Source organism: Nanorana parkeri, unplaced genomic scaffold (assembly GCF_000935625.1).
Source record: "Nanorana parkeri isolate BGI_ZX_2015 unplaced genomic scaffold, ASM93562v1 scaffold21, whole genome shotgun sequence".
Taxonomy (NCBI): domain Eukaryota; kingdom Metazoa; phylum Chordata; class Amphibia; order Anura; family Dicroglossidae; genus Nanorana; species Nanorana parkeri.
Genome location: NW_017306289.1, coordinates 1,712,955 through 1,726,611, shown reverse-complemented (window position 1 = coordinate 1,726,611; position 13,657 = coordinate 1,712,955). Strand labels below are relative to the sequence as shown.

General features: G+C 47.2%; 1 protein-coding gene across 1 annotated transcript in view; it reads right to left on the bottom strand.

Annotated features, from left to right (window-relative positions):
- The window catches only part of UBE3A (ubiquitin protein ligase E3A), a 43,087-nt gene extending 32,744 nt beyond the window's left edge, over positions 1-10,343 (bottom strand). Inside the window, exon 1 of the mRNA XM_018563355.1 lies at positions 9,831-10,343. Within this exon, the coding sequence (XP_018418857.1) occupies positions 9,831-9,940 (110 nt within the window). The 5' untranslated portion in view covers positions 9,941-10,343. The remainder of the gene's footprint in view (positions 1-9,830) is intronic.
- Positions 10,344-13,657: the final 3,314 nt, after the last annotated feature.

Here is a 13,657-nt window from a genome sequence, read left to right as displayed (position 1 = left end):
GGGAGAAGTGTAACTACCATCAGTACAACACATTTACCTCAATCAACAGCCCAATGTTAATAATGTCTTTACTGCCCCTCTAAACAGGACCACACCATTGTATAAACAGAATTCATAAAGAGTTTCTAATGCAGCAATTTGAAAAGATCACTTTGTCCGTGTAAAATAGAAATAGTAATTTTAGAACGGAAAAGCTTATAGTATGACATCTTTTATAAAACAGAATTGTTCCAAAATCTTTTTAAAGGAGAACTATGGGGTCAGTGTTTTTCCCCATAGTTCTCCTTAGGGTAACGGGAGGACACAAACTAGCGTCCTCCCGTAACCCTAAGCTCAGTATACCGCGAGCTGTAGCTCGCGGTATACTGAGCTTAGGGTTACGGGAGGACGCTAGTTTGTGTCCTCCCGTTACCCTAAGGAGAACTATGGGGAAAAACACTGACCCCATAGTTCTCCTTAGGGTAACGGGAGGACACAAACTAGCGTCCTCCCGTAACCCTAAGCTCAGTATACCGCGAGCTGTAGCTCGCGGTATACTGAGCTTAGGGTTACGGGAGGACGCTAGTTTGTGTCCTCCCGTTACCCTAAGGAGAACTATGGGGAAAAACACTGACCCCATAGTTCTCCTTTAAGGATCACCTTATCCAAAACAAAGTTCCATTATAATATCACACAAAAGAACGAACATTATTATTATCATAATTTTTATTTAAAAGTCCCTACACAATATGAAGATATATATATTAGCGGTGTAACTTTGCAGTGCAGTTGGAAGTAAGCTGTGTGTTTAAACAGTAACTCCCATTATTCTTGATTTTAAATATCTGCTGCTGATCTCCAGAAATCTTTATGTGGTTCTACTTCCAAGAAGAGAGAATAATAGTCCCACATTCACCCCTGATTAGGAGCTCTTACACATCTGCATGAAGAGCAAAGGCCAAAAAAAGACCTGCTGGTTTTGAAGTGTGGTACTGCTTAACTCCTTATTTAATCCACTTCACACCAACAGCTATTTTACACATTTACACGTTCTCTGGAACGCATAAGCAGCAGCTATTGGTCTAGAGTGGATATTATTATTATATAGGATTTATATAGCACCAACAGCTTGCGCAGCGCTTTACAATATAAGGAAGAGATTACAATTACAATACAATTCAAGACAAGATGGTAAGGAAGGCCGTGACCCTGAGGGCTTACAATCTAAAAGGATATTTATCCATACAGGCCTTGTTATATCAAAGCAATTTATGTTCAGATTGGGACCCCTATTGTCTATCTGGCTGTTGTGCGAGTGCCACAGGACTGCGAGTTATATTAATGCCAGAAGTCTACATTTGGTTCCCCGTTGTATACCTATTTGCAGTACATTTCATATTATTGAAGAATCAAAGAACTCTAGGGCGGGGGGAATTAACCCTTGCAGTAGTGGGGCTACGCCCACACTGCAAGGGTTGAGTGTTCGTTTTCCTCTAGGGTCTAAAATAAAGTTATACTACTCACCTGATCCTTCGAGCAGGCTTGTTAGACCAGTCCTTCAAGCGTCTCTCCCCCTCTGCTGCAGCGGTCTAAAGTCCCTAAGTTTTCATGTTCTATACAAAGTATATAGGACACGAGGACACTGAGGGACCATCGCCGAAGCATGGGAGGAAAGAGGCTGAAGGAGGCGCTGTCACAGCCAGCCAGCTCCAAGGTTCGGGTGAGTATAACTTTTTTATTTAAGGTAGTGCGGTCAGGTGTTTTTCCAACTTCCACTGAGTACTCATAACACAAAAGAGTGTACCGAGTCTAATGACTAGACCATGTGAATTATTGGATGCACAGTACATTGTCCATCAGTGATGAAGCTGCATTGCATGTGTTGAGAAAGCTAAACTAGAAAAAAGTAACCAAGCACCAAAAGGTACCTAAGAACCCAGTGCACAAAGATATCAACGTTGTCTAAGGCCGGGTTCACACCTAGACGACACCGTTGTCTGCATGTTTGTTCAGCTTGCAGTTATTTGTGTATGCGCACATTTTGATGCGTGTTGGAACGTGCGTATAGAAAGAGGCGCGTATGGACTGGCAGCTTATGAATCCTTGAGGGCTATGAAAGAACGCGCGTTTAATCGCGCAAAAACGCTCACGAAAATGTGCAACATGCCTCTGCCGCACGGTTTTGGGCATTTCCATTGACGTCTATGGGGCAAAAACGCGCTTTTAACTGCCCAAACAAGCTCATGTATGAACAAGCACATAAAAAATCATGGGACTTCTTGTATTGGGCATTTAAAAGCGTTTTTTCCAAGTGCTCAAAGCTGCCTAGGTGTGAACCAGGCCTAAAGAGTTCAGGGCTAATGTGATCCATTTCCCCCAAAACACAAGGCGTCACTGCCTGGGTCACTCTCCTCACAGAAGGTGCATTATAGCAAAAGAGAAACAAACTGCCATCGGTTACAGGAATCTATCATAAAGTATACCGCTCCATTAGTGATACACTGAAATAAGTCTACTGCTCTAGTCAGAATTATGCACCCAGTGGAAAGCTTCATGCAGCCCCTGGCTCCCTTCTTGGTTCTCTCCAGTTGTATTTTACAAGCATGTATACCCCTAGTCCACCTCACAAAACACTGAGTTTAGCTCATCACCTTACATTGTCAGAAAGCCAATAGATGTGAGAAGGGTGCCAGACAGTGCGGACCAGGGGGGAGGGGGGGGATTGATGAATGGAGGTCATTCAGACAGGAGATGAAGCCTTGCTCAAGAAAGCTGCCACAGCTTCAAAAGGGTTATATTGTAGAGATGCAAGTTTGCAGGGAATTGAGAGTAATCAGTTCCAACACAGAAGAGGATTTGTGACAAGTGTTGGGGAAAAACATTTTGGGCTGGAGTGGAGCTTATACGTTGCATTGGGCAAAGCCCTGTAAACTACAACATGGTCTAAATGTGTTGCTGACCCTTTGGTCACTGAAAACATTACATACTATATCAGGAGACTCCTGCCTTTGACAAATGCACATTTGCATGCCTCCAAAGTAAACTGATACAGATGTTACATGGTGCTGACTTCACACTTGCTTCCAAACCTGACTGTGAGGGCCTGACCAATGGCAATAGTTTGTTTCCATCAGAGCTGTCTCACACATGCTCTCTCTATGAAAGTCCACCCGTCATGAGAAATATTCAGGCACTGCCAGTGCAGACCTGGGGCTACAATACTTTTCAGCATGCTGTAAAAGACAACAGAAAAGTGTCAAACCCCCTCATCCCTATACCTGTTGTGGGTCAGTGACTCACACTATCACAGCCCATATGATGGCCTCCTATATCATTCTCCGACAGGTGAATTTGAAGGATTAGAAAAAAATCAAAGCATAGTACTGACAAACATGATTGATGTTAGTGAATTTTGAGCGTTTTTTTTTTTTTTTTGTTTCTCTCATATTTGGAACATTAACACGTATCCAGTTTTTTACAGATTTAACACTTGCCCCCACTGTAGGCAAAGCATGGAAACCCAAGAAAATAAACTGAAATCAATGCATATAATTCACACCATGGTAAAAACTCTACACAAGGCTTTTTAATGGTGCTAGAAATAAATTTTACTCACTCCACTAAAAATAATTATTTTACTGAATTGACGGTAACTATATTCCGAAAAAATTTAAAACTCATCAGCCACATATATAGCAGTTTATCAGTTTGACTACCCTTGGCTAGGAAGACTAGGCATCTACTTTAAATTGCATGTCAGCAGACATGGCACTGCCAGGCGTCTAGAGTGTCAGCAGCAAATCATTACATGGAAACTAAACCTACAAAATATGCTCGCTAGATTGTATTCGGTGTTGTAAAGTGAATACAATTGAAAGGCTTTTGTTGTATCATTTTAGTAAGTGCGAAAACAAATTCCTGTTGATTATGTCAGACATTAAGAGCTGTCCTGCGCGCACTTTCTGCACCTCAAAAACATTATCCTCACAAAATTGAATTAGGCCGCTCAGTTCTCATGTTGGACTATAAAATAATTAGCACCTATATGGCAGAGAATAGGATAGGGGAAGGTTTGGGCAGTTTAGCAAAAGAAACTGGGCAGGACTGACACCACTCAGTCCACAAAAATGCTTTGCGTTGCCAGCCCACAACGATACTTAGGAACGGAGCGCATTTCTGGCAGACCAGCAGGTATTCTTCTGTACCTTCAACAAAGGGGGGTCGGGTTTAAAAGAACTAGAGGGTAAGTGTTTTTCCCCATAGTTCTCTTAAGGATCACAGGAGGACATATACTAGCATCCTCCCGTGACCCAAAGCTCAGGATATAGCGAGCTACAGCTCGTGATATACTGAGACCACCGCAGCTGGGACTAATCCCGACATTACTGTTGAGATCCACCTAGCTGTGTGAGTGACAGCTCGCTCTGCCTATCCAGAGGCAGAGCCAGCTGTACCTGCCCCCTCCACGTTCCTCCAGTCAGCGCTGGAGGATCGGAGTGGGGAATCCTTGCGAGGAGCCATGACTGACAGTCACCACTCTCTGCAGGGAGATGATCGAGAAGTGAGCGAGCGACGGTATGTGTTCGCTCACTTCCCGATCTATTGAGCGGACGCGTGACAGTTTCATTGTCGCACGTCGGCTCGAACTATGAGGTTGTGTGATTTTCACTCACCTCACAGTTCTCCTTTAAATCATCTCAATGCACAGAAATAAATTAAAACCTTTGTAAGTGAAAAAGAAAGTCCCGCCTGTATTCTTACCTTCCCTAATTGCATGGTCAGCAGGATCACTTGACATATCAAAACCTCAACAAGATTATATTTCCCCCCACAGCATCGCCTCTCTCAATAGTGTCTGTCCTGGCCACATCATTTGCTTCTAGGGAAACATTTGCCTCTATACTGTTCTGTTCCTGCATGAACTGTGCTACTCATATTTAAAAAATGGGAGATATATGCAGCAGAGATGTTCATTTGCATAATCATTCTACTGAAAGGAAAGGAAGTAAAATCGTTAACTGGTTACACAGAGCAACTATAACAGATTTTCAATTTACCAACATACCAATATCTCTTCAGTTTATTATAGTGGATGATGATCACAATATGATTAAAAGAAAACACTTTTAGAAGGACGGGGATTGCAGACATGCCTCTGGTAAAAACATGTTAGGCCCGATTTGGGATCCCTGTCGCAGGAATCCCAGGTGTCCCGTGTAGATGCGTCTGCTGTACACATTCAAGGTAATTGAGTGACAGTGGGCACATCTGTAGTCTTCATGTCATCATATATGATATGAATACAGGTGGTTTGGAATAGATTGGTGGCGCTGGACGCAGGATAGATGCCTCCAAAATTCTGACAGCGTATGCCTAGCCTTATGATGGGAACGCACGGTTAGAATTTTTTTCATAAATTGAAGGAGCAGGATGGAAAATGTTTGTAATGAACAAAATTCTAACAGTGAATGTGGTTTTCGTTCCATTACTTCCAAAACCTAATGTTAAACAAAGGGATGCACTGATACCAGTTTTTCCAGTATCAGGTAGTGATATTTATATTTTGGTACTCGCCCCATACCGGATACCGATACCAGCAATTCCGGTAGCATGGAGTAGGCTTCCTGTGCAATCAGAAGCCGGGCAGCATGTCATTACCCACTGCCCAGCTTCTTGATTGCCCAGGAAGCCAGGTCAAGTTTCCTCGTGGCACAGCTGGTCAGAGGAAATCTCCCTCTGACCGGAAGTTCCGGTATTGGGATAACTATCGGAGCATTTGGGCAAGTACCAGTACTCGCCCAAATACTCGGTATTGGCAACGATACCGATACTAGTATTCGTATCGGTGCATTCCTAGGTAAAACCAAACAACATTTTGACAGACATTCCTTAAAGCACCAGCTTTAAGCAAATCAAATCTTAACCCTTTCAGCGGCGCTACCCCTGCACTGCAAGGGTTAAGTGCACGTTTTGTCTAGGGCGCTAAAATAACAAAGATATATTCTCCTGAACCACAATCCCAATTGGCTCTTAGATCGCTCCCCTCACCCTCTGCTCCAGTGCTCTAAGTTCCTCACGTCCAATACAGTGTATTGTGTGTGTGAGGACACCGAGGCACATTCCATCGCCGGAGTGAAGCAGGCGGTAGGTTAGGGGAGCGGTGTTGGAGCCAGCTGGCATTGTGGTTCGAGTGAGTATAACTTTGTTATTTTGGCTCCCTAGACAAAACGAATAACCCCTGCAGTACAGGGGTAGCACTAATGCAAGGGTTAAGATTTGATTTACCCAGAATTACGCTTTAAGTTTTTTTACTTTTCAATCAGAACATAACAATCTTATGATCAAATCTTCTGACGACATTTTTGGTAAGAACATTCATACAAGATTCTAACCATGAATACCCACTCTACTGAATGTTCCAGGCACCACATTATTTGTCGAGCATAACTGAATAACCTAAACTCTGAAGATCCTGGCAGAACAATCAACTGCACTGCAATGCTACCTCATTTCCAGTCTGCATGAGCAGTATGTCCAACTCTCAGAAGTATGACCTCCCAGACATCCGAGCATGCTGCTTAGAAATAGACAAACCACAACCACCCGGATCTGTTCTAATTCCAGCTACTCCACAGTTACGATTTACTTCTGGGGTACAAATCCTCTAGTTTCAAGTCATTGAAGAAAAAACACCTAGATTACATACCAGGGAGGTAGAAATTAGGGATGCACCGATACCGGTATTTTGGTACCGATAATTTTTTTTCCGGTACTCACCGATACCAATTACCGAGTAGCGGAAGTCCCATTCAGGAAGCCAGGTGGCATGTAATGACTCGCCACCTGGCTTCCTGATTAGCCGGGAAGCCGTGCAGCTTGTAAAGTGACGATAGAGCATGGAGCCGCTTCCCGGCCAATCAGGAAACCGGGCAGCGTGTAATGACGCGCTGCCCGGCTTCCTGATACAAGAAGTATCGGGCTAGGCATTGGAGCATTTGGGCGAGTACGAGTATAAAGTGACCTGTCCCACCACCTGTGTCACTGACCTTAGCTCTCTGCAAGAGCTAAAGCTTCCAGAAGAATCTTTAGCATCCAAAACTCCAGAGGTTTTTTGTAGACCTGGTCCCCCTCTATGCTCTGTGACTTAATCGGCTGTCCCCAATGTCTCTTAAGGATAAGGTAACGATGTAGGGGCTGGCAGATGGAACCCCAGCACTCAGTAGGGGACAAGCCATCTGATACACCTGAAGCGTGTTGGATGCTGAAGAGTCTACTGCAAAGGTAGAGCAAAAGCTGGTGACAAGGGTGGGGCGACCTTTCAATCAGTCCTTATTTTCAAGCTTTAATACTTGATGTCTCTTAATCCGATCTTTCCTGATGTTTTCATCTGTCCCTCCAGCAGTGCGGCGGCTCTACGATCCAGTACTGACTCCTGTCTGCTTAAAGGCACTTCCGATCCAGCGGTGTCTGCATGCGGGTGCACGCGTCCATAGATTTACCTTGCGTCTCTGCTCGTCTCCCGGCCGAGAATCCGAACTGCGCATGCGCCCGCCCCAAGATGCTTTGCGGCCACCGGAGCAGTTTCGTTTTCTCGGACGGTAGCGCGCAGCCAAAACAAGGTAAGTGTAAACCGCTGTTAAAGTGTTTTAAAAAAAACAAAACTTTTTGCCTATATCTACTTGCTTGGTAGCCGTAGATATAGGCAAAAAAACCGGAGGCTTTAGAACCCCTTGAAGGAAACCCTTAACTCTGACAAATCCGTTAGAAAGCATAGTGGATACCCATTAAGTCATTGTCACCTTGCCTACTAAGAGCAATGTAATTTCAGATGCTTTCCACACATCTCCTTCCTTCATCAAAACAAATACCCGATCCTACCGGGTATAAGGGAGCATGTGGCCTCCTCCGATGTAACAGTGCTCAGATCTGTCAGCCATTGGCTAGGTCCGAGCACAGTCACATGACATAGGGCAGGGGTAGGCAACCTCAGCACTCCAGTTTTGTGAAAATACAAGTCCCAAGAGGCATTGCAAGACTGACAGCCACAGGATGACCTTCAGAGACAGGCATTATGGGATTTGTAGTTTAACCACAGTTGGACTGCAGCGGTTACTTACCCTTGGCATAGGAAGTAATGTCATATCTCCCCCTAGGATCTGAAACCAGAAGACACTTGGGGTTTTAGTGTCAGCTGCGACAGAGGAAGGAACGTTGGGGGAACGTTGATAAGGTCAGTATAAGTTGGAGTTGGGGGCCCCTTTGCAAAGTGTCACTTTGCCTTGCGTGGATAAGGTGACAGCAACACTTCATTAGAATCTATACAAAACATGTGTACTCCATGAGAATATATCCAGTAGGGCTGCAGCTAAGCATTATTTTCATAATTGATTAGTTGCCCGATTATTTTTTTCAACTAATCGATTGGTATTTAAAAAAACAAATCACTCTCTCACCAACCGTTAATGAGAATAGTTGCTAACTATTCTCATAATCGATTATCAATTGAATCAATTAGTTGTGCAGCCCCAATATCCAGTAATTTAAGGCTCAACTCCAGGAAAACAAAAACCGCTTCTGGCAGTGGGGCTGCCCCTACACTGCAAGCGTTAGCTGCATGTTTTTGTCTAGGGGACCGGTGTAAAGACTCTTACTTACCTGATCCACGCTCCTTCTGGCCCCAAGACCAGCTCCCTCTGCACTCTGGTGGTCAGAGGCCCGCTGATGTCATATCATGCAATGTAGGGTCCATAGCCTCACATTATACGTGAGGACGCTGAGGATCAATCCACAACATAAGGGGGCGAGGAGAGTGTTGGCTGCCAGGGGAGCAGGGCTCATGTAAGTAGCAATAACCCTAGACATAAAGGAGAGGTTAACCCTTGTAGTGCTGGTGCATCCCCACTTCACAGGGAGATAAGGTTTAAAGTAGCCAATGAGAAATCATATCTCTGTTGCCTATTGCTAGTGCTCGCTATATGCTGACAGTGCAGAGCCGCGCTGCAGCCAGGTAAGATCCCGTCAATTTTGTTCAGATTCATCCTGCTGCCTGATTCACAGCTGGCTCTGCCTCTCTAGATCCATAGCCAGCTGTGTCCGCCCCCCTGCCCTTCCAATGAGCATTGGAGGAACAGAGGGGGGAGTGATGACTGACAGTCACTTCTCTCTGCAGGGAGAAGATCGTGAACTGAACGATCAGCGGTACGTGATCACTCAGTTCTCTACCAACAGCTTCAGTGTCACTTTTCAGCTACAAGTATGGGGGTGGGTGTATTGCCCTCTCCCCATAATTCTCCCTTAAACCCTAACACCTCCTTGGCAGCAAGAATCATTCCACTGTTAGCTAAACCCCATTTCTGTCTGCGGACCTTTCCATAATCTGATCAGTCCTCTTCCATGGCGCCTTCAAACCACCCAAAACGCTGACATGGTAAATGATGCACCTAATATTTAGGCAAAGGATACAACCTTACCACACCCCCCGATTGGGCAGACCATGACAGAGTACAAGAATGATCAATTAAACCCTTTGGGGCTTTCTTTCTGCTATTTTATCTATGCATTAGCATTTATATCTACACAATTCAATCATCTGAAGGGTGGATGACAAGTTTAGCGCAAAAGAACTTTAGCAGTCCATTTAATAATACAGATCCCTATACCAGGGCTACAAGAGGGATATGTCAGGAGGAATGAGGGGCTGAGGATTTGATTCTAAAAGGAGGAACAGGCCCTGCAAAGGAGGGCCAGTGGTGATCTATGTGCACAGGCCTTGCTCCTCATATATGCATTAGGTCTGATGTGTCTACTCCAGTCCCCCTCCCACCCCATGACACCTGAGCGCACTGGCTGACCTGTGTCCCCCGGGGCTGTGTTCCGGGCTGCTGCAGGGGCTGTGTGTCCTGTCCTCGGGCTCCGGGACTCCCTCTCTCTCCTGCCGCCGCCTCTGGTCCGGGGAACTCATGCGAGAACCCGGCACAATCCAGCAGCCACACAACTAGTCCAGCAAGGCAGGCCCCCGGGCCATACACACATCCAAGCTGCAGCGATCGCCTATATGAATGAGTGCGGCACGGGGCAGATCTCCAACTAGAGGTCTCACACTGACTAGCTGGGGTGTCGCTGGCTACACTGAGCTGGAGGCGTGACGAGGTGTCAAACGGGAGGAGAACAGGAGCTTGCCGCTTGTTTCTGTTCTTGTCTTGTCACCCCGAACCCAGCTCCGCCATCTTGCTACAAGACACGGGCCTCGGGCAGCGCAAACTAGGAGGACCGACGGGGAGGGCGGGGGTATCCCAGGGTGCACTGCGCCACAAGACCATAGACGTCGGCCCGCTCCACACACTAACCATCACGGCCGACCAGAGTAGGCGGCGGAAGTGCAGTGCGATGCGTCTCTATGGTTTGGGTTGGGTGCAGACGGAGCATGCGTAGAAGAGAACATTAGGGGGCGATGGGAGCCGCTGTCTCTGACAGCTTGCTGTAAACCACGCCCCATGTGTGATGATGTCACGCAGTGTTGGCTGAGAATGCTGTTTATGTCTTCTTCCTCCTCTTTGTCTGTTATTTATTCCTAATATATGGGGAAAGGGTGGTGGTAAACAAAGGGAAATATTAAAACACTTGTGGCAATGTTCTAATTTAAAGAAGAACTCTGGGCAGAAATAATCTTAACCCTTGCAGTTGGGCTACCCCTGTACTGCAAGGGTTAAGTTTTCCTTTTTAGCCTAGGGACAAGAATGACAAAGGTATACTCACCTGGACCTCAGAGCCGCCTGGCTGTTAGACCAGTCCCTGCAGCTCTCTCCCCCCTCCGCTCCAGCAGTCTAAGGTCCTGTGAGTCATCACGCCCAATACAGTGTATAAGCTGTGAGGATGCTGAGGGGCATACCAATGATGCAGCAGAGGGGGGAGAGATAAAAGGGACCGGTCTAGCAGCCAGCCGGCTACGAGGTTCAGGTGAGTATAACTTTGTTATTTTCATCCCTAGACAAAAATGAGCACTTTCCCCTTGCAGCCCACTGCAAGGGCTAAGAATATGTCTGCCGGAGTTTTTAAAATGTACCACAGTGGTGTAAATATTGCGGTGAGGAAGGGTGACAGGGACAATCAGCACTGTGGCGAGGAGAGGGGGATGTGTATGGACGGACAGCGAGGTGCAGCAATGCAGGAAGGAGACAATATAGAATGATCCCAGCAGAAGATTACTTCAGATGTGGACCAAAATGATGAAACTTGCTGGAGTAAGGACATACCAATCTGGCACCCCACCACCAGCACCATACAACAAATGAACACATTGTCGTGCACCACTTTTCATATTCTGTCTCTCCAGCTTCTGTAGCCGGGAATGACAGCTGAATGCAGAAGTGATGTCATATACGTCACTTCCGCATTCAGAGACCAGAGAGGAGATTGAGTGCTGCTTTCCCTCCGATCTCCAATCACTGGGCTGCCATGCTAGTCCCGGGTCCGCATGGGGCACGGTGGATCTTGGGATCGGCGGAGGGGCCCACACACCTACATGCACAATACAAGCGATCAGGCAGCTCTACAGCCGGCCGAATGCTCGTATGTAAACAGCGTCGCTGGCTGTTGGCCATTAAGTTCCGTGACATGACTACAGGACTCTTGTCAAGTAGTGAAAAAGTGACGGCTGTAGACTTTGTGGGGCCTTAGGCGAAATGTGAACGAGGGCTTGCATATCGCATGTACCTGTGCTAGGGGGTGGGTGGGGTTAAGTGCAAGCAGTATGCACCTCCTGCCACTTCCCCCCGCTCCGTTGGGTGCAGTATGCTGGCAGCTCAGCTGGTGTTAATGTCACCGCAAGGGAGGGTTGGTGATGGCTGCATACCACGTGCACCTGGTTTTTGGCAGTAGGTTCAGTGATAGAGTTTCTGACAGTGGGCAGAGATAGCGTCCCTAGCAGTAGTTTCCTAAATGGTGCCCCTCGTAGTGAGTACAGTAATGAGGTCCCTGGCAGTGATGGTGTCCCTTGCAGTAGGTACAGTGATGGGATTCCTTGCAGTGAGTAGAGTGATCTGGTCCCTGGCAGTGATCTATGATTAGAGTCCCTAGCAGTGGGCAGAGATGGTGTCCCTGGCAGTAGGTACAGTGATGGGATCTCTAGTAGTGAGTACAGTGATGTGGTCCCTGGCAGTGATCTATGATTAGAGTCCCTAGCAGTGGGCAGAGATGGTGTCCCTGGCAGTAGGTACAGTGATGGGATCTCTAGTAGTGAGTACAGTGATGTGGTCCCTGGCAGTGATCTATAATTAGAGTCCCTAGCAGTGGGCAGAGATGGTGTCCCTGGCAGTAGGTACAGTGATGGGATCTCTAGTAGTGAGTACAGTGATGTGGTCCCTGGCAGTGATCTATGATTAGAGTCCCTAGCAGTGGGCAGAGATGGTGTCCCTGGCAGTAGGTACAGTGATGGGATCCCTAGTAGTGAGTACAGTGATGTGGTCCCTGGCAGTGAGCAGGGTCCCTGGCAGTGGGGAGTGAGCAGGGTCCAAGGCAGTAGGTACAGTGATGAGATTCCTGGCAGTGAGTACAATGGTGTGGTCCTTGGCAGTGATGGGGCCCCTGTCAGTAGGTACAGTGATGGGATCCCTTGCAGTTAATACAGTGATGTGGTCCCTGGCAGTGGGGAGTGAGCAGGGTCCAAGGCAGTAGGGACAGTGATGAGATTCCTGGCAGTGAGTACAATGATGTGGTCCCTGGCAGTGATGGGGGCCCCTGGCAGTAGGTACAGTGATGGGATTCCTTACAGTGAGCAGGGTCCCTGGCAGTGGGGAGTGAGCAGGGTCCAAGGCAGTAGGTACAGTGATGAGATTCCTGGCAGTGAGTAGAATGATGGGGTCCCTGGCAGTGATGGGGGCCCCTGGCAGTAGGTACAGTGATGTGGTCCCTAGCAGTGGTAAGTGACCAGGGTCCCTGACAGTGTAGTTTGCACTGACCTTCCCACAAGCTTCATCTCCAAGGAAGACAATTTTCAGCTGGCGGTCCTGATTTACAGCAGCAATGCTAAGCAACCGGACCCCATGTTCTTCCTGTCAGTAGCTGGAGGCTGGACCCTTCTGCTGCAAACTGAGGGGGGAGGAATGCAGGTAAACTGCTGGACACGGGGCAAATTGATGTACTGGCTGGGTATCTGCTGATTTAGTGGGCTTTTAGTACACTGCACACAGTCCTATTACCATCTATTCATATCAGGCAAGTGTCTTTTGTTCCATTCCCCCTATTCTTAGAGAAAGATAGAATCTTCCAGAGTGATACAAAACATGTGCGGTATGCTCTGCTAAACAAATTAGTAGGTTGCAGTGGCAGACCTAAGAATCAAAGGGCCCTGGTGCAAGATTTTTTCTCAGCAGGGCAGATGCAGAGGGTATCAGCAATGCAGATACGGAGGGACTCAGCAGGGCAGATATATAGGGTTTCAGCAGGGCAGATATGGAAAGTCTCAGCAGGGCAGATATGGAGGGTCTCAGGAGGGCAGATGCAGAGGGTCTCAGCAGGAGTAGATGTGGAGGGTCTCAGCAGGAGTAGATGTGGAGGGTCTCAGCAGGTGTAGATACGGAGGGTCTCAGCAGGGCAGATACGGAGGGTCTCAGCAGGGCAGATATGGAGGGTCTCAGCAGGGGTAGATACGGAGGGTCTCAGCAGGGGAGGGGAGGGGGGG